This window comes from Nerophis lumbriciformis, linkage group LG12 (assembly GCF_033978685.3).
Source record: "Nerophis lumbriciformis linkage group LG12, RoL_Nlum_v2.1, whole genome shotgun sequence".
NCBI classification, from domain to species: domain Eukaryota; kingdom Metazoa; phylum Chordata; class Actinopteri; order Syngnathiformes; family Syngnathidae; genus Nerophis; species Nerophis lumbriciformis.
Window position 1 is genome coordinate 41,755,646 of NC_084559.2, and position 26,829 is coordinate 41,782,474.

At 41.6% G+C, this 26,829-nt stretch overlaps 1 protein-coding gene across 7 annotated transcripts in view; it reads left to right on the forward strand.

Annotated features, from left to right (window-relative positions):
• The window catches only part of mctp1a (multiple C2 domains, transmembrane 1a), a 502,786-nt gene that overhangs the window by 294,504 nt on the left and 181,453 nt on the right, over nucleotides 1-26,829 (forward strand). For all 7 annotated transcript variants that reach the window (XR_009817879.1, XR_009817880.1, XM_061986604.1 and 4 more), the window contains 5 exons: nucleotides 535-637; nucleotides 10,904-11,006; nucleotides 11,697-11,798; nucleotides 12,122-12,196; nucleotides 26,104-26,223. Coding sequence is in view for 5 of the 7 variants with exons in the window: in XM_061986604.1 (XP_061842588.1) it covers nucleotides 535-637; nucleotides 10,904-11,006; nucleotides 11,697-11,798; nucleotides 12,122-12,196; nucleotides 26,104-26,223 (503 nt within the window). In the remaining 2 variants the exon portion in view is untranslated. The remainder of the gene's footprint in view (nucleotides 1-534; nucleotides 638-10,903; nucleotides 11,007-11,696; nucleotides 11,799-12,121; nucleotides 12,197-26,103; nucleotides 26,224-26,829) is intronic.

Here is a 26,829-nt window from a genome sequence, read left to right on the forward strand (position 1 = left end):
ATTCCGTTTATATTTACATCTAACACAATTTCCCAACTCATATGGAAACGGGGTTTGTAGATTCCATGAAATGCTCAGTCATTCACAAACAAGAATGTGGTGAGGGTCACCACTTTGTCAACAAATACGTGAGCAAATTGTTGAACAGTTTAAGAAAAACCTTTTTCAACCAGCTATTGCACTGGTGTTGTTTTTTCCCACAATATGTTGCGGGCCAACAAAACTCTGTCTGCTTAAGGCCCCAATTTAGCCCTGGTCCAAATAGAAATCTTAACAGTTCATTGAAATGTATATGTGGTATGTCATTAAAGGCATTTTTTGTATTTATCATTTGCCCAAATTTATCCAGGTATAGGCGACCCCGAACGAGACAAGCGGTAGAAAATGGATGGATGGATGGATAGGCAGCTGAGAACAGATTCTCATTTACAATGCTTGCTTTGTGTGTGCATGCCTGGGAAGTTATAGACCAAAGCTATGTGTTCTCTTTTTTTTCATTCAGGCCATTCTTGTACTTGTTTTCTATTTCTGTAGGTAAGAGTGACCCATTCTGTGTGGTGGAGCTGAGTAATGATCGGCTGCAGACACACACTGTTTACAAAAACCTCAACCCTGAGTGGAACAAGGTCTTCACTTTGTAAGTAACACAATTATCAATAATACACAATGGCCAACCAGCAAAGGAAACATATTTTATCGATTAGGATTATGTAGTTATTATTTATACTTTTGTTGATGGCTTTCAACTAATTGGGCTGGAGATGGTTCTTACATTTTTGGACCTCAAATAACACTCAATTAGTAATCCTATTCTTGATTTTCATTATATTCAGCAATATCTAACCTACCTACGGTTTATAATGTTTTAAGTTATATGAAACAATGTGTTGAATGCAAATATTATCAAGGCTTAGGTACAGTATAGCTGATTGCAAAATAAATACTAATCAAATATACTGCAAACGAAGAAACTCCTAAAAACTGATCAAAAGTAAATTATAGATGACAAATTATATACATTTTAACTAAATGAATAAATTGTCAATACAATTTAAATGCAAATGAAAATACAGCTTCACCACTTTAGTCATATTTTTTGCGCTTCAGAAACTTCTCCATGACTTTAGCTCCAGACTTCTTCTGTTTGTTTGATATTGTCATTACTGCCACAAGTGGTGGAAAAGTGTATTACAACTGGGTACCGCTGCTAACTTTTTTTGTTCTTTCAATTTTGCCAGAAAAATGTACTGCATGCAATTGCATTTGTTCTAATAAATTCAAAATAATCTTACTGTAAAAGCATGTGGCTAAGGTACCACCCTATAGAATGTTTACAATGAAAACAGAACCCAGTATTAAATGATAATCAATATTTTACAACATTTCCACTGGGGATGTAACGATATGGAAATTTCATATCCCGATTACTGTAACCAAAACCATCACGTTCTCATTATGATCACGAATGGGCGAATGTGTTTGAACATTACTTATACACACACTGAAATCTTTTAACCAAGTTACTTCGAACACAAATTTAATAGATACACAATATAACATATATTATGCTGTCTTTTTAAGATCCTTTTTATTAGACCCCTATTTTTATTTTAGTGTTTGGATATGTTAACTTTTTTCACTTCCTGTTTTTATTAATCCTTTGAGTACAGATTGATCACTCTGTTCTGAGAGAGCACGTATGTTCAATGCACACAATTAAATAACTTACTTACTCAGACAGCAATGTGTTTATATACGTTTAGATTGGGGTATGTCGCTTCTTAATGGGGAAATACGTCAATGTTTCTTTTATTCATGTTACCATGAATTGATTAACGTGGACCCCGACTTAAACAAGTTGACAAACTTATTTGAGTGTTACCATTTAGTGGTCAATTGTACGGAATATGTACTGTACTGTGCAATCTACTAATAAAAGTTGCAATCAATCAATTAAGCTGACCTGTCTCCGCTCGGGATGGTCTCCAGCTGGCCCCACTATGGACTGGACTCTCACTATTATGTTAGATCCACTATGGACTGGACTCTCACAATATTATGCTAGATCCGCTCGACGTCCATTGAACCGGTCGCCCAGTGGGGGGTGCCCACATCTGCGGTCCTCTCCAAAGTTTCTCATTGCCCCATTGGGTTGAGTTTTTCCTTGCCCTGATGTGGGATCTGAGCCAAGAATTTCGTTGTGGCTTGTGCAGCCCTTTGAGACACTCGTGATTTAGGGCTATGTAAGTAAACATTGATTGATTGATTAATTGATTGAAGCTAGCTAGTGAGCTTGCGCATGCTTGTGTCTCCAGTTGATGAGCAATGTCACCGATCCGTGAGTTCATCAAAGTGTTACACAGTAAGTTACGGTTTTATGGTAATTTTAATTCAGTTTATCTAAGTGTTGTCAATCACGGTTTTACATACATTTTGATTTAAAACTGTAATACGAACCGTGGGGAGTTTTTCCGCAGTTTATCGTTGTACCGTTTATCATTACATCCCTAAATTCCACAAATATTGTATGGATTGGTGAATATTTAAATCATTCAGATTCAAATCTTATCTTATATCTGCTGCCAGTGATTAGTTCCTTTATAAAAAAAAAGGGTGACTTATAAAAAAAAGAAATACTGTATAATAATGAGCCAGTGTTATAAACGGCTCTTTGGAAATAAAAAAAAATAAACAAATAGCGTGTGTGTGTGTGTGTGTGTGTGTGTGTGTGTGTGTGTGTGTGTGTGTGTGTGTGTGCGCGTGTATGTATACTGTATACATGTATATTTATATATATATATATATATATATATATATATATATATATATATATATATATATATATATATCAGAATCAGAATCAGCTTTATTGTCATTACGCAAGGTAACGAGATTGAGGCCATTCCATACAGTGCGATGTGTGCATGCTAGAAAAACAATGTGCAAATATATAAAAATATTAAAAAAAAAAAAAAAAATATATATATATATATATATATATATATATATATATGTCTTAATAAGGTTATCCAAAAAATAGTGCTCGATACCGTAGTAGAGCGCAATGTATGTATGTGTGGGGAAAAAAATCACAAGACTATTTCCTCTCTACAGGCCTGTTTCATGAGGGGGGGTACCCTCAATCATCAGGAGATTTTAATGGAAGCATTCGCATACCATGGTTTATATAGGGCACAGAGTGGGTGGGTACAGGCTGGCGTAGGGGCGTGGTGATTGGCTCATGTGTTACCTAGGAGGTGTTTCCGTCTATGGCGGCATGCTGTTACAATTTCGCTGCGCTTGTTGAGGGATGACAGGTCTGGACGGTAAATAATAAACAGTTTCTCTTTCAAGCATAGGTTGCATCTTTTATTACCACTATTGTAAGGTGTGCTGGATGCAAGAATTTGCCATGTTATTGAATATTCAACATTATTGTCTTTGAGGTCCCAAATGTGTTTGCTGAGTTCTGTGGTATTTCGCAGGTTTTTGTTCCTGAAAGAAGCCTTGTGATTGTTCCATCTGGTTTTGAATTCCCCCTCGGTTAATCCTACATATGTGTCGGATGTGTTAATGTCCTTGCGTATTACCTTAGATTGGTAGACAACTGATGTTTGTAAGCACCCCCCGTTGAGAGGGCAATCAGGTTTCTTTCGACAGTTACAGCCTTTGTTGGGTTTGGAGTCGCTCTGTCTGGGGGCCGACGGCTCATTTGCAATTGTTTTGTTGTGGTTTGAGATGATTTGTCGTATATTGTTCATGCAGCTGTAGCTCAATTTAATGTTGTTCTTGTTGAATACTTTTCTTAGGGTGTTGTCTTTGGGAAAGTGTTTGTCAATCAGATTGAGGAATTTGTGTCCAATGTTAGTTGAGACGTTTTTGCTGTATGGGGGGTTGTACCAGATGATGTCGTTTCGTTTTCTGTTCTTTTTTGGCTGGTTTCCTGGAGTGGGTTCATAGGTGAGGGTGAAATTGTATCCGCTTTCATCAAGGGCTTTTTGGTACGGGGGGGTTGCTTGGTCAAATTCAGCTTTGCTAGATGACAGCATCGATAGCCTTTTATTGATTCCGGTAGGTATTCTTTTCGTGGTGGTGGGTGGGTGGTTGCTGTCATGGTGCACGTATTGGAGTGTTGTGTTGGGTTTTGTGAATGGTTGGTAGCTGTTATTTCTCAGGTTGAAAGTGACGTCAAGGAAGTTGACGGTTTGCTTGTTGGCTTCAATCGTGATCCGTAGGCCGTTCTCTTTGAAAATTTGGCATATGCGCTTCTTGGTATTCTCGCTGCTCCTTGGCGAGGCGCGACACACTGCCAGTCCGTCATCACGGTAAATACCAAGGTTCAGATTGAGGCTAGCGAGCTGGGAGAGGAGGAAACTCCCAACGAGTTCACACGTTTCTGCTCCGTCAAAACTTCCCATAGTGACGTCAAATGTTGCATTGTTCTTTTTTTGCCATGGTGTACTGTTGTGGATGAGAATGGAGTTTTTTGCGTGGATGAAAAATGACAAGGAGCGCATCAAGAAAGTAAACAACCTCATCATAGCTGCCGATAAAACCACAAACTTCTACAGAATGGACATACCAGAACACCACACCTTACTGGACAGAAGCATCACCAAATCATACAAAAAAGCGCAACCCAACACCTTACAGAACATCCACCTGGAAAATAAAAGGATCGCGGCTGAACTGGACATTGAGGACAGGGTGGACGCCACAGCCAACAAGGAAGCCTTCATCACATTGAAGGACCACAAACCCAACTTCGCAAATAACCCAACATGCCGACTAATAAACCCAACTAAATCTGAAATAGGAAAAATCAGCAAAATAATCCTGGACAGAGTCAACACAAAAATCAAGGACAAAACACCACTCAACCAATGGAGAAATACAGCAGCAGTAATCAAATGGTTCAACAACATCCAAGACAAACAACAGCACAACTTTATCTCCTTTGATATCGAGGAATTTTACCCTTCCATCACGCAAGACCTACTGACTCAAGCACTAGACTTCGCCTCAGACTACGACTCAATCACAGGCAACGAAAGAAACATCATCATCCACGCAAAAAACTCCATTCTCATCCACAACAGTACACCATGGCAAAAAAAGAACAATGCAACATTTGACGTCACTATGGGAAGTTTTGACGGAGCAGAAACGTGTGAACTCGTTGGGAGTTTCCTCCTCTCCCAGCTCGCTAGCCTCAATCTGAACCTTGGTATTTACCGTGATGACGGACTGGCAGTGTGTCGCGCCTCGCCAAGGAGCAGCGAGAATACCAAGAAGCGCATATGCCAAATTTTCAAAGAGAACGGCCTACGGATCACGATTGAAGCCAACAAGCAAACCGTCAACTTCCTTGACGTCACTTTCAACCTGAGAAATAACAGCTACCAACCATTCACGAAACCCAACACAACACTCCAATACGTGCACCATGACAGCAACCACCCACCCACCACCACGAAAAGAATACCTACCGGAATCAATAAAAGGCTATCGATGCTGTCATCTAGCAAAGCTGAATTTGACCAAGCAACCCCCCCGTACCAAAAAGCCCTTGATGAAAGCGGATACAATTTCACCCTCACCTATGAACCCACGCCAGGAAACCAGCCAAAAAAGAACAGAAAACGAAACGACATCATCTGGTACAACCCCCCATACAGCAAAAACGTCTCAACTAACATTGCACACAAATTCCTCAATCTGATTGACAAACACTTTCCCAAAGACAACACCCTAAGAAAAGTATTCAACAAGAACAACATTAAATTGAGCTACAGCTGCATGAACAATATACGACAAATCATCTCAAACCACAACAAAACAATTGCAAATGAGCCGTCGGCCCCCAGACAGAGCGACTCCAAAACCAACAAAGGCTGTAACTGTCGAAAGAAACCTGATTGCCCTCTCAACGGGGGGTGCTTACAAACATCAGTTGTCTACCAATCTAAGGTAATACGCAAGGACATTAACACATCCGACACATATGTAGGATTAACCGAGGGAGAATTCAAAACCAGATGAAACAATCACAAGGCTTCTTTCAGGAACAAAAACCTGCGAAATACCACAGAACTCAGCAAACACATTTGGGATCTCAAAGACAATAATGTTGAATATTCAATAACATGGCAAATTCTTGCATCCAGCACACCTTACAATAGTGGTAATAAAAGATGCAACCTATGCTTGAAAGAGAAACTGTTTATTATTTACCGTCCAGACCTGTCATCCCTCAACAAGCGCAGCGAAATTGTAACAGCATGCCGCCATAGACGGAAACACCTCCTAGGTAACACATGAGCCAATCACCACGCCCCTACGCCAGCCTGTACCCACCCACTCTGTGCCCTATATAAACCATGGTATGCGAATGCTCCCATTAAAATCTCCTGATGATTGAGGGTACCCCCCCTCATGAAACAGGCCTGTAGAGATGAAATAGTCTTGTGATTGTTTTTCCCACACATACATATATATATATATATATATATATATATGTGTGTGTGTGTGTGTGTGTGTGTATGTTTATTTATATGTATATATATATATATATATATATATATATATATATATATATATATATGTTTATATATATATATATATATATATATATATATATATATATATATATATATGCTGTATATATATATACTGTATATATATATATATATATATGTTTATATATATATATATATATATATATATATATATATATATATATATATTCCTCTCTGAGCTACCACCTTCCCGTGGTAGAGGAGTTTGCGTGTCCCAATGATCCTAGGAGCTATGTTGTCCGGGGGCTTTATGCCCCCTGGTAGGGTCTCCCAAGACAAACTGGTCCTAGGTGAGGGATCAGACAAAGAGCAGCTTGAAGACCTCCATGAAGAATAAAAACGAAGGACCCAGATTTCCCTCGTCCGGACGCGGGTCAACGGGGCCCCCCTCTGGAGCAAGGCCCGGAGGTGGGGCACGATGGCGAGCGCCTGGTAGCCGGGCCTGTCCCCATGGGGCCCGGCCGGGCACAACCCGAAGAGGCAACGTGGGTCCCCCCTCCAATGGGCTCACCACCCATAGCAGGGGCCATAGAGGTCACGTGCAATGTGAGCTGGGCGGCAGCCGAAGGCAGGGCACTTGGCGGTCTGATCTTCGGCTACAGAAGCTAGCTTTTGGGACGTGGAACATCACCTCGCTGGGGGGTAAGGAGCCTGAGCTAGTGCGCAAGGTGGAGAAGTTCCGGCTATATATAGTCGGACTCACTTCGACGCACAGCAAAGGCCCTGGAACCAGTTGTCTCGAGACGGGCTGGACTCTCTTCCACTCTGGTGTTGCCAGCAGTGAGAGGCGACAGGCTGGGGTGGCAATTCTTTTTCCCCCGGCTCAGAGCCTGCGCGTTGGAGTTCAACCCAGTAGACGAGAGGGTAGCTTCCCTCCGCCTTCGGGTGGGGAGACGGGTCCTGACTGTGGTTTGCGCTTACGCGCCAAACGGCGGCTCAGAGTACCCACCCTTTTTGGATTCACTCGAGGGAGTACTTGAGAGTGCTCCCCCGGGTGATTCCCTCGTTCTACTGGGGGACTTCAACGCTCCTATTGGCAACGACAATGAAACCTGGAGAGGCGTGATTGGGAAGAATGGCCGCCCGGATCTGAACCCGAGTGGTGTTTTGTTATTGGACTTTTGTGCCAGTCACGGATTGTCCATAATGAACACCATGTTCAAACATAAGGGTGTCCATATGTGCACTTGGCACCAGGACACCCTAGGCCGCAGTTCTATGATCGACTTTGTAGTTGTGTCATCGGATTTGCGGCCTCATGTTTTGGACACTCGGGTGAAGAGAGGGGCGGAGTTTTCTACTGATCACCACCTAGTGGTGAGTTGGCTGCGATGGTGGGGGAGGATGCCGGACAGACCTGGCAGGCCCAAACGCATTGTGAGGGTTTGCTGGGAACGTCTGGCAGAGTCTCCGGAAGAACTTTGAACATGTCACGAAGGAGGTGCTGGACATTGAATCTGAGTGGACCATGTTCGCACCTCTATTGTCGAGGCGGCTGATTGGAGCTGTGGCCGCAAGGTAGTTGGTGCCTGTCGTGGCGGTAATCCTAGAACCCGTTGGTGGACACCGGCGGTGAGGAATTCCGTCAAGCTGAAGAAGGAGTCCTATCGGGTTCTTTTGGCTCATAGGACTCCTGAGGCAGCAGACAGGTACCGACAGGCCAAGCGGTGTGCGGCTTCAGCGGTCGCAGAGGCAAAAACTCGGACATGGGAGGAGTTCGGGGAAGCCATTGAAAACGACTTCTGGACGGCTTCGAAGCGATTCTGGACCACCATTCGCCGCCTCAGGAAGGGGAAGCAGTGGACTATCAACACCGTGTATGGTGAGGATGGTGTTCTGCTGACCTCAAATGCGGATGTTGTGGATCGGCTCTCCTATTTCTGGGGCTGAGGTTGCTGAGGTAGTTAAAAAGCTCCTCGGTGGCAAAGCCCCGGGGGTGGATGAGATCCGTCCGGAGTTCCTTTAGGCTCTGGATGCTGTGGGGTTGTCTTGGTTGACAAGACTCTGCAGCATCGCGTGGATATCGGGGCGGTACCTCTGGATTGGCAGACCGGGGTGGTGGTTCCTCTCTTTAAGAAGGGGAACCGGAGGGTGTGTTCTAACTATCGTGGGATCACACCCCTCAGCCTTCCCGGTAAGGTCTATTCAAGTGTACTGGAGAGGAGGCTACGCCGAATAGTCAAACCTTCAGGAGGAACAGTGTGGTTTTCGTCCTGGTCGTGGAACTGTGGACCAGCTCTATACTCTCGGCAGGGTCCTTGAGGGTGCATGGAAGTTTGCCCAACCAGTCTACATGTGCTTTGTGGACTTGGAGAAGGCATGCAACCGTGTCCCTCGGGAAGTCATGTGGGGAGTGCTTAGAGAGTATGGGGTATCGGACTGTCTGATTGTAGCGGTCTGCTCCCTGTACAATCAGTGTCAGAGCTTGGTCCGCATTGCCGGCAGTAAGTCGGACATGTTTCCAGTGAGGGTTGGACTCCGTCAAAGCTGCCCTTTTTCTAGGCGCAGTCAAGACGTTGGGGATCCGGTTTGGTGGCTGCAGGAATAGGTCTCTGCTTTTTGCTGGTGATGTGTTCCTGATGGCTTCATCTGGCCAGGATCTTCAGCTCTCACTGGATCGGTTCGCAGCTGAGTGTGAAGCGACTGGGATGAGAATCAGCACCTCCAAGTCCGAGTCCATGGTTCTCGCCCGGAAAAGGGTGGAGTGCCATCTCCGGGTTGCGGAGGAGACCCTGCCCCAAGTGGAGGAGTTCAAGTACCTTGGCGTCTTGTTCACGAGTGAGGGAAGAGTGGATCGGGAGATCGACAGGCGGATCGGTGCTGCGTCTTCAGTAATGCGGACGCTGTATCGATCCGTTGTGGTGAAGAAGGAGCTGAGCTGGAAGGCAAAGCTCTCAATTTACCGGTCGATCTACGTTCCCATCCTCACCTATGGTCATGAGCTTTGGGTTATGACCGAAAGGACAAGATCACGGGTACAAGCGGCCGAAATGAGTTTCCTCCACCGGGTAGCGAGGCTCTCCCTTAGAGATAGGGTGAGAAGCTCTGCCATCCGGGGGGAGCTCAAAGTAAAGCCGCTGCTCCTCCACATCGAGAGGAGCCAGATGAGGTGGTTCGGGCATCTGGTCAGGATGCCACCCGAACGCCTCCCTAGGGAGGTGTTTAGGGCACGTCCGACCGGTAGGAGGCCACGGGGAAGACCCAGGACACGTTGGGAAGACTATGTCTCCCGGCCGGCCTGGGAACGCCTCGGGATCCCCCGGGAGGAGCTGGACGAAGTGGCTGGGGAGAGGGAAGTCTGGGCTTCCCTGCTTAGGCTGCTGCCCCCGCGACCCGACCTCAGATAAGCGGAAGAAGATGGATGGATGGATGGATGGATATATATGTATATATATATATATATATATATATATATATATATATATATATATATATATATATATATATATATATATATATATATATATATATATATATATATATATATGTATGTATGTATGTATGTGTATATATGTATGTATGTATGTGTATATACAGTACAGGCCAAAAATTTTGACACACCTTCTCATTTCAATGCGTTTTCTTTATTTTCATGACTATTTACATTGTAGATTGTCACTGAAGGCATCAAAACTATGACACCTGTGAAGTGAAAACTATTTCAGGTGACTACCTCTTAAAGCTCACCCTTTGCTCCGAATAGAGCAAAGGGTGGCTATTTTGAAGGAACTAGAATATAAAACATTTTTTCAGTTATTTTTCCTTCTTTTGTTAAGTACATAACTCCACATGTGTTCTTTCATAGTTTGGATGCCTTCAGTGACAATCTACAATGTAAATAGTCATGACAAAAAAAAAAACGCATTGAAATGAGAAGGTGTTTTCCAAACTTTTGGCCTGTACTGTATATACACATATAAATACACATACATACATACATATGTATGTATGTGTATTTATATGTGTATACGTATATAAATGTGTATATGTATGTATATGCATTTGTACGTATGTGTATGTACAGTATATAAATGTGTATGTATGTATGTATGTGTGCGTGCGTAAGTGTATATATAGATCATTTCTCATTTTTATGGAGTCCAAAGCCTTACAATTCCCAGTAATAGGACAAGTTAATTTAATCCACCCAGCCTCTTTTCTATACATAACATCACCCCTCTTCTTGTTAGCCTACTTTTTCCAAGTATGACACAACTTATATCAATTGCTTTGGGCGTTATTTAACTATTTTCCCTGCCAGCGATGTCACAGCGTTGTAAACATCTCCACGCTGATCACTCGCATTGTCTGTGCTTGCCACTCAGTAACGTAAAGGACATCCACTCAGTACTCGAGGTCACGGTTTACGACGAGGACCGAGACAGAAGTGCGGACTTCCTGGGGAAAGTGGCCATTCCTTTACTAAATGTGAGTCACACTTCCCCTCCGCCCTTTGAGTAAAGAAACATTATAGAGTTGAAGTTATTTTTGCACCTGTGCAGACGAGATAGTGTTTCACAAAAGGAAGTAGAGATGATAGGAAGGATGAGGTAGTATAGCTCGGTTGGTAGAGTGGCCGTGCCAGCAACTTGAGGGTTCCAAGTTCGATCCCCACTTCTGCCATCCTAGTCACTGCTGTTGTGTCCTTGGGCAAGACACTTTACCCACCTGCTCCCAGTGCCACCCACACTGGTTTAAATGTAACTTAGATATTGGGTTTCACTATGTGAAAGCGTTTTGAGTCACTAGAGAAAAGCGCTATATAAATATAATTCACTATATAAATATAATTCACTATATAAATAATATAATTCACATGAGTACCAGGAAAAAAAAAAGATTGCTATGCAAAGTAAGGAATATGATACTGATCCAGACATTAGATTACATCATTCTTTGAAAGAATATATTGATATAGTGCGGTGTGTGTGTGGTATATTCCCCTGGATAGTTAATTTCAGTTTGACAGAGGCGAGCTGCAGTGGGTAATGAACAGGTACTTGTCACAGTTGCCACACTTGTTTTGGGCTCCCTGTCAGCCGGGGTTCAAAGGTGGCCCGGGGAGCTGATTCAGTCGGGTATTGCCAGACAGACGCCTGTCATGTCCCTCTCCCACAGATCCAAAATGGAGAACGCAAAGCCTACGCCTTGAAAAGCAAGGAGCTGACAGGGCCAACAAAAGGGGTCATCTTTCTTGAAATCGACGTGATTTTTAATGCTGTAAGTTTTTCCTTTTTAAATCAGCATTTTCTCCCCTATTCCCTTTCTTTCTCTAATTTTTTTTTTTGCATCCTTTTCACCGTCGTGGTCTTTATTCTGTTTGTCCCCCGCCTCCTTCGCTTGCATTTCATTCCCCGTCCATTGCTCCCTTATCCTCGTTTTGGCTCTAATCATGGAAGGCATCCTTTGTTCCCCGTCAGTGTGTGTGTGTATCCTATAGCCGCCATCTTAGTGTGCACCCTCCTGCTCGCGTCTGACACGGCACACTGCGCATGTGTTGAGATGTGAAAAAACGTGTCATCTTATTTATTTGCTGTTTCCAGGTGAAGGCTGGTCTCAGAACGCTGATTCCCATCGAGCAGAAGTACATAGAGGAGGAGCCCAAAGTGTCCAAACAGGTAACTCACTAGCTGGGACACGGAATTCTGTGTCAGTTTGCATATTATTATTGCACATGAGCCCCTATTGTGAATTATAATAGGGAATTGTTTGTTTGTTGTTGTTTTTTTGGTCCTGTCCAGCTTCTCAGGCAAATCATATAGTTGATGTGGATGCCCATATCGGCTGTACAAATTTACTTTACAAAAGAGAAGTGTAGGATACTTTTCTTGTTGCCTTATTTGTATTTGACTTTATTAAATGTATTTATATTATCATTTGGTGCAGCCTGGCCGGAGCAGGAGGGGATAGAAAGAGGGGGGAAATTGTGGGGACAAGAGGGGGATAAGACAGTGAGACAAAAACAACAACAGCAAACACAACAACAATGGAGCAACATCAGCAAATAGGATATGTACAAATATGATGGTAAAAGTGATAGCAAAGAAGCAGTTAGTGAAATAAATAATAATACAGAAATGACAATGAGCATTATTACACTACAAATGGAGCAATACAAATACCAACAGAAATAGCGCTATTGATAATGAATAACACTAACAATTTACCTCTATTATCAACAATACATTTGTTCAAATGCAACAATACATATACATAATGATAACTAGAGATACAAAAGAAGAAATGACACATTTTTATATTACTTTAAAAAATATATTTGTTTAATAAAATTCCACCCAAACATTTAATAAAGTCGAATACAAATAAGGCAACAAGAGAAGTATCCAACGCGTCTCTTTTGTAAAATAAATCTGTACAGCAGATATAGATCATCTACATCAGGGGTCCCCAAACTAACGGATCCAGCCCGCCAGCATCCAAAATGTGACCCGGAAAAGATTATAATTTTTTAAAATCTGTCCTTTCTAATCCATTTTTTACCGCTTGTTACTCTCGGTGTCTCCTAGCCCCTCAGGCACATCATATTGTCTAAAAATGCATTTTTCCATCGATAACTTGACATCATCGCGCCCGGAATATATATATATATATATATATATATATATATATATATATATATAGACATATATATATATATATATATATATAGTTAAGGTTTCTGTGGTTTATCCGTTATACAGTGCTCAATACCGGGGTAGAGCGCAATATACGTATAATATAATAAACAAGCCTGTTTCGCAGGTTTCCCTGCTCTTCAGGGGATTTTATAATATTCATCCATCCATCCATTTTCTACCGCTTATTCCCTTTGGGGTCGCGGGGGGTGCTGGAGCCCATCTCAGTCGCCACAGACAGACGGACAACATTCACACTCACATTCACACACTAGGGCCAATTTAGTTTTGCCATAACCTATCCCCAGGTGCATGTCTTTGGAAGTGGGAGGAAGCCGGAGTACCCGGTTTTTATAATATATATCCATCCATCCATCCATTTTCTATCGCTTATTCCCTTCGGGGTCGCGGGGGGCGCTGGAGCCTATCTCAGCTACAATCGGGCGGAAGGCGTCGTACACCCTGGACAAGTCGCCACCTCATCGCAGGGCCAACACAGATAGACAGACAACATTCACACTCACATCCACACACTAGGGCCAATTTAGTGTTGCCAATCAACTTATCCCCAGGTGCATGTCTTTGGAGGTGGGAGGAAGCCGGAGTACCCGGAGGGAACCCACGCAGTCACGGGGAGAACATGCAAACTCCACACAGAAAGTATCCCCTGAAGAGCAGGGAAACCTGGGATTTTATAATATATGTAATCTAATAAAATCCCCTGAAGAGCAGAGAAACCTGCGAAATAGGCTTGTTTTTTCCTGACCTAACGTGTATATATATATATATATACAGTGGGGCAAAAAAGTATTTAGTCAGCCACCAATTGTACAAGTTCTCCCACTTAAAATGATCACGTAGGTCTGTAATTTTCATCATAGGTACACTTCAACTGTGAGAGACAGAATGTGAAAAAAAAAATCCAGGAATTCACATTGTAGAATTTTTAAAGAATTTATTTGTAAATTATGGTGGAAAATAAGTATTTGGTCAATAACAAAAATTCAACTCAATACTTTGTAATATAACCTTTGTTGGCAATAACAGAGGTGAAACGATTACTATAGGTCTTTACCCGGTTTGCACACACAGTAGCTGGTATTTTGGCCCATTCCTCCATGCAGATCTTCTCGAGAGCAGTGATGTTTTGGGGCTGTCGCCGAGCAACACGGACTTTCAACTCCCTCCACAGATTTTCTATGGGGTTGAGGTCAGGAGACTGGCTAGGCCACTCCAGGACTTTCAAATGCTTCTTACGGAGCCACTCCTTCGTTGCCCGGGCGGTGTGTTTGGGATCATTGTCATGCTGGAAGACCCAGCCACGTTTCATCTTCAAAGCTCTCACTGATGGAAGTAGGTTTTGGCTCAAAATCTCACGATACATGGCCCCATTCATTCTTTCCTTAACACGGATCAGTCAGCCTGTCACCTTAGCAGAAAAACAGCCCCAAAGCATGATGTTTCCACCCCCATGCTTCACAGTAGGTATGGTGTTCTTGGGATGCAACTCAGTATTCTTCTTCTTCCAAACACGACGAGTTGAGTTTATACCAAAAAGTTCTATTTTGGTTTCATCTGACCACATGACATTCTCCCAATCCTCTGCTGTATCATCCATGTGCTCTCTGGCAAACTTCAGACGGGCCTGGACATGCACTGGCTTAAGCAGGGGGACACGTCTGGCACTGCAGGATTTGATTCCCTGTCAACGTAGTGTGTTACTGATGGTAACCTTTATTACTTTGGTCCCAGCTCTCTGCAATCACTCACCAGGTCCCCCCGTGTGGTTCTGAGATTTTTGCTCACCGTTCTCATGATCATTTTGACCCCACGGGATGAGATCTTGCGTGGAGCCCCAGATCGAGGGAGATTATCAGTGGTCTTGTATGTCTTCCATTTTCTGATAATTGCTCCCACAGTTGATTTTTTCACACCAAGCTGCTTGCCTATTGTAGATTCACTCTTCACAGTCTGGTGCAGGTCTACAATTATTTTCCTGGTGTCCTTCGACAGCTCTTTGGTCTTGCCCATAGTGGAGTTTGGAGTCTGACTGTTTGAGGCTGTGGACAGGTGTCTTTTATACAGATAACAAGTTCAAACAGGTGCCATTAATACAGGTAACGAGTGGCGGACAGAAGAGCTTCTTAAAGAAGAAGTTACAGGTCTTTGAGAGCCAGAGATCTTCCTTGTTTGAAGTGACCAAATACTTATTTTCCACCATAATTTACAAATAAATTCTTTAAAATTCCTACAATGTGAATTCCTGGATTTTTTCACATTCTGTCTCTCACAGTTGAAGTGTACCTATGATGAAAATTACAGACCTCTGTCATCATTTTAAGTGGGAGAACTTGCACAATTGGTGGCTGACTAAATACTTTTTTGCCCCACTGTATATACAGCCCGGCCAGATTTGTTTAACCCAATGCGGCCCCCAGTTCAAAAAGTTTGGGTACCCTTGTTTTAGACCTATTTTTTTGTTCTTCGAGTAATGTAATGTTTGTAATGAAACAAAATAGTAATCGCTCAACCCAAATATTGGAAGCATTTAGTATTTTAATTTTCCTGAGGGAACTCTCCTGAAGGAATCAATAAAGTATTATCTATCTATCTATTTATCTATCTATCTATTTTCTGAAAATTATTCCAGATAATGGCCATTTAATAGGTGTTTAAAAATGTATTACATTTCCTGTGGAGAAAAGGGGTGTGGGACCGACATCCACCGCCGTACGCCCTGTTCCGCCTCGCTGTCGTAGCGTGCCGGGAGAGCGCCATCTCCTGAAGCACAACAACTGTGTGAGTGAGATAAAACAAGGTGATTGAAGAGGAAAACCAGCGTTTCATTTTTGTTTCTTCCCTCCGCTCTCCCTTCTCTCATCTGTCAGCCGCCTCGCATCCACGCCGGCTGGGTGAATAGAAATGTCAAGCTGTCAACTCCGGGGTGCATAAGTAGATTGGCCGTCCTTATAGATGGCCCTTTTTGCCGCTGCTGCTCTGCACTTCATTGTCACGCCGCTCAGTGTGGCAGCAGCACAAAGGGCTGAATAGTCGGGGCCGGCCCACATCGCACATGTCATGTGAGCGGCCGTTTGGGCTTAGGAGACGTGCTTGTCCATGCGCTGCCACACGCAAACATCTCCCATACCACCCTTGTTGCAGCCCTTTCATGTGGGGCTGGCCCGCTCTTCTCCCCCTCCCCAAGTGCCGGAATCTCCATCTCACCTCTGACTTGTAGCCGTGACCCGTGTCGGCGTCTCGCAATGATGATGTCACTGTGGCTGGCTGATGAGAAGATAGAACGTCTAACTTGCCAAAGACTTAAAAGTCCTGACTACTTTTCAGGGTGTTTTTGAGATATCCGCCGGGAACGGGTTTTTAAACATTGTTTTTCAAATATCCGTGTCAAAATATCACTTTCTGGCGGGGGGGTTTTTTTATGCAATATTGTAGCGTGTAAGGAAGGAATGTTCAAAAGACGGAGCTAACTTTTTCTTATCAGCAATCAAGCAGTAACTCAACAAATGTTCCATGGATAAATTATGTAAACTCACTACATTAGCAATAAAATAGGATCCAAACCAGGGGTCTCAAAGGTTTTTTTTGATTGATTGAAACTTTTTTTAGTAGATTGCACAGTGAAGTACATATTCCGTACAATTGACCACTAAATGGTAACACCCGAATAAGTTTTTCAACTTGTTTAAGTCGGGGTCCATTGATTCATGATACAGATATATACTATTTTAATAATACAGTCATCACACAAGATAATCATCACAGTATATAAATGTAATTATTTACATTATTTACAATCCGGGGTGTGGGATATGGAGGGGGGGGTTTAAGTTTGGTTGGTATCAACACTTCAGTCATCAACAATTGCATCATCAGAGAAATTGACATTGAAACAGTGTAGGTCTGACTTGGTACATATGTACAGCAAGTATTGGACACAGAGAGAGAGATCAGAAATTATAAGAAAAAGTGACAACATTTGATTGTTTACATTTGATTATTTACAATCCGAAGAGGTATGATGAGGAAGGGAGGGTGTTAGTTTAGGGTTGAAGTTGCCTGGAGGTGTTCTTTTAGTGCGGTTTTGAAGGAGGATAGAGATGCCCTTTCTTTTACACCTGTTGGGAGTGCATTCCACATTGATGTGGCATAGAAAGAGAATGAGTTAAGCCCTTTGTTAGATCGGAATCTGGGTTTAACGTGGTTAGTGGAGCTCCCCCTGGTGTTGTGGTTATGGCGGTCATTTACGTTAAGGAAGTAGTTTGACATGTACTTCGGTATGACCCGAGGGCCGGATCAGGCCCGCAAACAGGTTTTATCCGGCCCGCGGGATGAGTTTGCTAAGTATAAAAATTAACCTGAAATGTTTTAATGAAATAAACTGCTGTTCTAAATGTGTCCACTAGATGTCGCAATAGCAATTCTTTGTAGATGATGCTACATATGTACAAAATAAACCACATGATGTTAGTACATCAGTCGAGGAAAATGATCAAACTACATAAATAACATCCTGCAATTTGATTTTGATATAATTTTTTTATCTTGATAGATTGAAAATTAACACCAATGAGTTGACTGATGAACATTATCACATAATTTATTCAGAAAATATAAATAACTACAAATAAAGATTGAATACTATTAACCGATTTGTACAATTTCAGAATGTGCTTGTTCTATTTTTAAACAAAGAAAACAATCTGAAGTTGTCTTTATTTTAGTTATCGTGCCGTGATTTTACCAGTCCGGCGCACTTGGGAGTAGATTTTTCTCCATGCGGCCCCCGATCTAAAATGAGTTTGACACCCCCGGTCTAAACAAACTTTGTTGAACGCTCACCTCAGCCGCAGGTACTCGCTGTTCCTCTTGCCTGAACGCCGTACGCAGTCGCAGGACAGGGAGACAACATGGCGCCGAAACAAGTTCGCTAGTTAGCATCGTCTTGATTACTGGTTGTCGCCTGCGTTCGCTCTCCGAGCCACAACTTTGACAACTGTCTCATATTTGGATGATTATAATCCCAACACTGTTAATTCCCAACCAGTTGTAGAGTATTTATTAGTAACCAGCGAGGAAATATATTTGTGACATGACGATGTAAACCAGGTGTGTCAAACATGCAAACAGGTTCAATGCAGCCCGCGAGATGAGGTTGCTAAATGTAAAATTGAGCTGCATTTTTAAATGAAAGAAACTGCTGTTCTAAATGTGTCCACTGGATGTCGCAATAGCAATTCTGTGAGGCAAGCAAATAGTTTATACGGGGCAGGCAAGAGGTACACAGTAAAGCGGGGCTGTGACTCCTCCTCCTCGACCCAGTGTAAAACAAGCAGGAGTAAAATAATCAATTAAAATGCTGCATGAGACGATGCACATTGACACAGTTCTGTGAAAAATATTGCCATGAGGCAGTTGATACATAAAATAGTTTTTATTAATGCTTTATTTTGTGTTGTGTTCAATCCTAGATGGGCTGTGATTTACAGTTTAGTTGCTTTGTAGATACACTGAGATGAAGTCTACCATATTTTCCGGACTATAAGGCACACTTAAAATCCTTTTTTTTCCTCAAAACTCGACAGTGCGCCTTTGAACCCGGTGTGCCTAATGTACGGAATAATGCTGGTTTTGCTTACCGACCTCAAAGCGATTTTATTTGGTACATGGTGTAATGATAAGTGTGACCAGTAGATGGCAATCACACATAAGAGATACGTGTAGACTGCACTATGATGGCTTTTTTTGATTGATTGAAACTTTTATTAGTAGATTGCACATATTGTACATATTCCGTACAATTGACCACTAAATGGTAACACCCGAATAAGTTTTTCAACTTGTTTAAGTCGGGGTCCACTTAAATTGATTCATGACACAGATATATACTATTTTCATAATACAGTCATCACACAAGATAATCATCACAGTATATAAATTGAATTATTTACATTACTTACAATATGTCTCAAGTAAACACACCAACATTTCATATGTTCCATTGAAAATATAGAACATTACACACGCAGGTACACATTACACAAAAATCTATCAAAATGTTTTAGTACGACTTTGGTAAGCTATGAAGCTACACCGCTTGAAGGATTGTACTGGCCTTCAACATACGAGTATTATTATGGTGTGTGTATAAGGTAAGACATATTATCTGGCGTTTTGTTTGGCAATATTATGCAAAAGCAACTTTTCTTACCTTCTGGTACCTGCTGATCTGTATTTGGGATCTGCATAAATCCTGAAAAATTGCGCACTTCTGCCTTTGTAGTCAATAAACTTCTTATTTTTCTCTATCTTCTTGTTATGGGACATTCATCCTCCGCTGTTGCCATTTCTAATATAAAGTTCTTACTTATATTTATCAGTAAACTCGCCATGAAAGCGCTAAAACATACCGGTGTAGTGAGTTTACATTATTCACCCAAGGAACTTTAGTTATTAGAGAGTCGGACGGTTTTTCACGTGACGCATTTCTGGTGTTGTTGTTTCCGGATGAGGAGATGCTGCTCCGTTATTGATTTAGGTAAAGTCTGAATGTCTTTAAAACAGTTAGCTCCATCTTTTGACACTTCTTCCACACCCGTCCTTGCACACCACACCGCTACAACAAAGATGACGGGGAGAAGACACTGCCGAAGGTGAGCCACGTAAACAAGACAGCCCACAAAACGGCGCATCCGGAAGCGACTGTCAGAAAGCGCCTTGAAGATGATCTGTAAAACATAATCGATGCAACATTTTGACCAAAGAACCAACATTATATGTTATGTAGACCACAAGGAAGTGTTTTTCTTTCAGAAAAAAAATAAAATAATATGACTCCTTTAATGTGCCCTATAATCCGTTGCGCCTAATATATGAAAAAAGATAAAAAATAGAGCATTCATCAGCAGTGCATCCTATGATTTGGAAAATACGGTAGTGTTTGCTTTTTTAAATGTACATATAAAAGATGCATTACTGGGGACAGCAGAAACCTCCTTATGACACTTCATTAGGTACACTTTAAAGCGGGAGGTTCCAAAGTGCGGTTAGGGGGCCATCTGGTCTGTGGAAATTTTGGGGGGGAATTCTAAATATAAAATGAATTATATATTTGAAATTACACCAATTTTCTTTGTCACCGATAACACAAACCTGATATATTGATGTTTTTATCAAGTAGCTTACATTGTTGGATTTAGCAGTTTTAATGCCCAAAATGTTACAAAATGGCCCTCTGTTTTTAATCTAAGAGCTGTGTCAAATGAACCTTCATCTGCTGTACTGTTACTTGGATCATTTCATATCCACGTTATCCAAATACATTCCAACATACAGTAATGTTTTTCAAAGGAGAAAAAAAGTAATGACCTAGAATGTCTTTAGAGACTTTTTCCTTTGGGAGCATTTTCTCCCGGTGTTGACCTGATTGGATGATTGGCGTGTTCGGCTGCTGCAACCCAGGGGACATTTTTCTCTCATCTTTGGCCACATATTTAAATTACATCCATAACTCGTATATGCTGCTATAACTGTACATATAGTGACAACAGGCAACATATTGGGCTTGATCTACTAAAGGTTTGCGTGTACTAAAACACGTGCAAACTTTACAGCGCACGCAAAGCTGATCTATAAGCTCGTGTGGTGATGATTGCGTTTATTAAATGAGCAAACTAGCGGGCATAATCCATTTAGTGTCCGTCTTCAAATATATGCAGAATATATGCTGAGTCTGAGACCTACAATACTGGCAGGAGAAAATGCAAATGCAATCATTTAGTGCTTGCAATGTGATTTATCAAGACTGAAATTGTTTGCAAACGTTTTTGCATGTACATGCAAACTTTCACAGTTACGCACAAATGTATTCCTAGTCCCTTCCTGCTCTGTCACTGATAAGACTATAATGTAAAAAATTAAGCAAATATTCTCATTGCCCTCCATTGTGCGCAATGTTAGTGCAGAGCTGGTAAATAGACAATAAACATAGAGTGAAACCTCGATTCATGAACTTGGTTCTTGAACAGGGTTTGTAAATAGGAATGTTCCTATAGCGATGCAAATTTCTCCACAAGAAACAATGTAAATATGAATAATGGGTTCCAGCCTCAACAAAAGTCCATATTTTAGTGAAGGTTTGTACACTTTGAACACAATATAAAGTGATATACAGCACTGCATATCAAACAAACATAACAAAAAAACTTAACAAAAAAAACACACTATGGTGCCCTCACAAACGATCGAAAATCCTTAAGTTTAACAACCATATTCCCACAATAATAAACATTTAAAAAAGTAAAGCCCACCTACATTAACATCGGCAAGGAGCTAAAAAGAAAGCAGCAGACAGAGGGAGAGGTGTGTGTGTGTGTGTGTGTGTGTGTGTGTGTGTGTGTGTGTGTGTGTGTGTGTGTGTGTGTGTGTGTGTGTGTGTTATTGTATTTGTACCCTTCTTGAGACATCAACAAGGAAAAGTACCTTCCATATGAGGACCGGTGAACAAGTTAGGACCGAAATCATGGTCCCAATACGGAAAACCATTGCATTTAAAGGCCTACTGAAATGCGATTTTCTTATTTAAACGGGGATAGCAGGTCCATTCTATGTGTCATACTTGATCATTTCGCGATATTGCCATATTTTTGCTGAAAGGATTTAGTAGAGAACATCGACGATAAAGTTCGCAACTTTTGGTCACTGATAAAAAAGCCTTGCCTGTACCGGAAGTAGCAGACGAGTAGCGTGACGTCACAGGTTGTGGAGCTCCTCACATCCGCACATTGTTTACAATCATGGCCACCAGCAGCGAGAGCGATTCGGACCGAGAAAGCGACGATTTCCCCATTCATTTGAGCGAGGATGAAAGATTTGTGGATGAGGAAAGTGAGAGTGAAGGACTAGAGGGCAGTGGGAGCGATTCAGATAGGGAAGATGCTGTGAGAGGCCGGTGGGACCTGATATTCAGCTGGGAATGTAGTAAATAAACACTAGACATATATATACTCTATTAGCCACAACACAACCAGGCTTATATTTAATATGCCACAAATTAATACCGCATAACGAACACCTCCCCCCTCCCGTCCATATAACCCGCCAATACAACTCAAACACCTGCACAACACACTCAATCCCACAGCCCAAAGTACCGTTCACCTCCCCAAAGTTCATACAGCACATATATTTCCCCAAAGTCCCCAAAGTTCCGTACGTGACATGCACATAGCGGCAAGCGATCAAATGTTTGGAAGCGTACTCACGGTACCGCATCTGCGTATCCAACTCAAAGTCCTCCTGGTAAGAGTCTCTGTTGTCCCAGTTCTCCACAGGCCAATGGTAAAGATTGACTGTCATCTTTCGGGAATGTAAACAATGAAACACCAGCCGTGTTTGTGTTGCTGAAGTCGGCTGCAATACACCGCTTCCCTCCTACAGCTTTCTTCTTTGCTGTCTCCATTGTTCATTGAACAAATTGCAAAAGATTCACCAACACAGATGTCCAGAATACTGTGGAATTTTGTGATGAAAACAGAGGACTTAATAGCTGGCCACCATGCTGTCTCAAAATGTCCTCTACAATCCGCGACGTCACGCGCTGACGTCATCATACCGAGACGTTTTCAGCAGGATATGTCGCACGAAATTTCAAATTGCACTTTAGTAAACTAACCCAGCCGTATTGGCATGTGTTGCAATGTTAAGATTTCATCATTGATATATAAACTATCAGACTGCGTGGTCGGTAGTAGTGGGTTTCAGTAGGCCTTTAATAGAGAGCCAAATACTAGAGTCCGTGAACATTGCTCAAAGGCAGGATTTTTTGTTGATTTAATGTGCATACAAAAGTAAACATTGACAGTTGCAAAGGCAGCAATATATGATAAAACAAGACGGCAGATAAAGAAGGACTGCCCTATTCATCCCAGAAAAAACCCGCCAGGTGAACAGCTGATTTTACGACTTCTGGTGCCGACGTAAAACAACCCGCGTCCCGTATGTGACCATAGGATGAACAAATACACTACGGTACTAAGACTATAGTGGCCATTAACAGTTAGCTTTCACAGCTGGGTTGCCCAAAGTGCGGCACAGGGGCCATCTGTGGTCTGTGACTCGTTTGTCATCAGCCAAAAGCACATTACAAAAACAAAAAATAGAGATCTCATTTGCTCCCCTTGTGTAGAGTAGTCCCAAAAAGGAGGGATGTTTCAAATTGACTGTGTGTCCATTTTTAATGTCTTCCCCCTCTCGTTAACATATGAAATAACAAGTGTGTGTAAGAAATTGAAATGCGCCCCCCTTTGGCCAAAATTCATTTAAAAAAATATATATATACAGTATATATGTATTTAGAGACATACTGTAATAACTTTAGGTAAATAATGAAGATTAAAAACCAATTTCAAACAAAAAACAAAACAAAAAAATAATTTACTTAAAGCTTACCAACATGGACAGAACTTGTCAAAAGTGGAAAAAACACAGCAAAAACAAGCACACGGGCTGAAGTAGCAGTAGTGACTGGCGAGTAATGTACCACAATGTGCAGCAAGTCATGTGGAATGCTCCGCCTCCACATTAAAATGCTGCGCCCTGATTTTTGCCTGCAGGCGGTAAACACAATGAATGAATACAGCGACGTGGTTCGCACACTGAGGCACCTTTGGCTCGATTTAAAAGTTTGAAAATAGAGGGGTTCCTTAATTGAAGTTTGTCTGTACTGGTAACAAATCACATTTTTAAAAATGTGTTTAACCTTTATTTAAACAGGAAAAATCCCATTGAGATCAAAAACCTCAGTAGGAGCAAAATGGACACAGAGCATACGAGTTCGTACTTCTCTGTGAAATCAATGCACACATGTAATCAGGCAATAGTCCCAGAAGAGCCTTGTCAATAAAAGTGTACCAATGACACTGTCTCCTAGTGGCAAAAGAAGGCCATCCCACCAGTGGTGTCTACAGCTTGTGGTGGACCTGAAAGAAGCATGGTAAACACAGTCCACCATCTGAAGACAGGAACCAAGAGCATTCATATCCAAAAGATCACCATAATCTAGCACAGACAAAAATGTGGCAGAGACAAGGTGCTTTTTTACACCAAAAGAAAAACATCTCTTATTACGGAAGAAAAAACCCAATTTAAGTTTTAGTTCTTTACCAGTTGATCTGTAAAAGGTTTAAAAGTGAGAGTAATCAATGACAACACCAAGTTATTTATATTTATGCACCACTTCTGACATTCTCTTCAATAGTGGTAGTATGCAACTTTGTTTTTATTATATTAAAATTTTCACGAAATAAAAACAATATTTCCCATTAAGTTTGATTGAGAAAATTATAAAAATAATTTCACATGGATGAAAAAACGTGTAATGTGGGGTCTCAAAATACAATTCTGCTTCGGGCCCCAATTTAGTGCTGGGGTCTCTACAAGACGCCATGCTTAGACTTAGACTTAGACAAACTTTATTGATCCACAAGGGAAATTGTTCCACACAGTAGCTCACTCAGTTACAAAGGATGGAAAGGGCAAGGATGGAAAGGATAGTGCAGGTATAAAGTAGACTAAAAATGTACCATAGTAGCAATATAAAATATAACCAGTGTTAAAATACCAGCAGCGGTAAAGTTTAGATCCAAGAAGGAAAGAAGAAAGTGAATGAAGATTTATAACTGAATACATTTACATGTGCATAAAAACGTGTTTTCTTTTGTGTTATTTGTTTAGGGGCGGTATAGCTCGGTTGGTAGAGCGGCCGTGCCAGCAACTTGAGGGTTGCAGGTTCGATCCCCGCTTCCGCCATCCTAGTCACTGCCGTTGTGTCCTTGAGCAAGACACTTTACCCACCTGCTCCCAGTGCCACCCACACTGGTTTAAATGTAACTTAGATATTGGGTTTCACAATGTAAAGCGCTTTGAGTCACTTGAGAAAAAGCGCTATATAAATGTAATTCACTTCACTTCACTTCACTAATGAATTAAGTAACGTTTATGACAACCTTTTTCCAAAACACAATATAGAATGCGAGATATAACAGGATAATACATACATTTATCATTTGTTTTCAAAACGGTTACAAAAAAGTGGGACCCCGAAAATTTACTGTGGGACCCCATTTTTATGACTTGATGGGGTCCTTGGGACCCCATTTTGAAAATTCCTAGCGCCAACACTGATAACATATATGTAATATTTACATATTATATATATACAGTATATAATATATACTGATATATTATATTATTATATTATATTTTTATATAATATATAACAAATCCCAATTACCATGTACAATATTACAGTATGTGTAACAGCTGCAGCAAAAAAAAGGGCAGCATAAAATAGAGAGTAAATTGAGCAGAAAATAGACATTATAAACAAAGAGAGGTAGCTAACATAGAAGGTGTCAGGTAATAGACAGATATCATCTATTTCTGTATGATAAGTGATTATACAGCTGGATGGAGTGTGGAATGAAAGAGTTCTTGATTGGAACACTGTGGGAACCAAGCTGAAGGAACCTGTTGGAGTATGAGCTCAATTGTCTGGTGGAGTGGGTGGGCAGGATTGTCCATGATGGCGAGCAGTTTGTCCAGTGTCCTCTGCTTGTTCCCCTGAATTAAAAGGTGTGTATTTTTATGTATCATGTATTGCTAATTTTCTGTTTTTTTGTTTGTAGCTGTATGTAGAAATGGCGTCGCTGAAGTGGCAGCTCGTTGCATCGTCTCTGCGCTCTTTTAAGTCCTCTTCGATCTTTGACGCTATCCTCTCGTTTTAATGTTTTTATTTCTTCGGAGGCTTTTTGTATCTGCACTGCAAACTCCTATTCACCTTTTTAACACTATTCCCTCCGTCTGCGTCGCAGCTGCTGCTGCGCAACTTCAACAGAGTGAGGCGCTGCATCATGTTCCTCATCAACGCCGGCTACTACATCAACAGCTGCTTTGAGTGGGACTCGCCGCAGAGGAGCATCTGTGCGTTTGTGGTACGTAGACGTGACGCTTGAACGCCAGAACGCCATAAATCAAATCATTGTTATCGGGCTGTTGAGTTAATACAATAATAGCTCATTACTTTTCCCATTAGTTATTTTGACACTAATTAATGCACATTTCCTCACCTTTATGTTGGCGCCTGCGAGCAAGATCATCCATGATTACAATTGGTACTTGCAGTACAAAAGGGATGGAATAGGTTCGCATTAAAATCAGTGTATTTTGTTATGTTTCAGGGGACATTTAATAGAAGAGCTTGTTTTTTGTTCTTTGTGTATGTTGAACGTAATACACAAAAATATTGGGACACTGTTATAAGAAATTGGAGACTTTCTCCATCGTTTTTTACTAAACAAAGCTGTCAGAGACCCTATCACAGTTCTCGGCTTGTTTCTAAGCGTCCTATGAATTGTCTAGACCACCGCTACCTCATCTGTGTCTGCAATTAAGAGGTGAATTGTAATTGGACAGCAGAGCTACTAAGGGACACTCTGCTGCTTATAGTGGGGAGTAGAGATGCGCGGATAGGCAATTATTTCATCCGCAACCGCGTCAGAAAGTCGTCAACCATCCGCCATCCACCCGATGTAACGTTT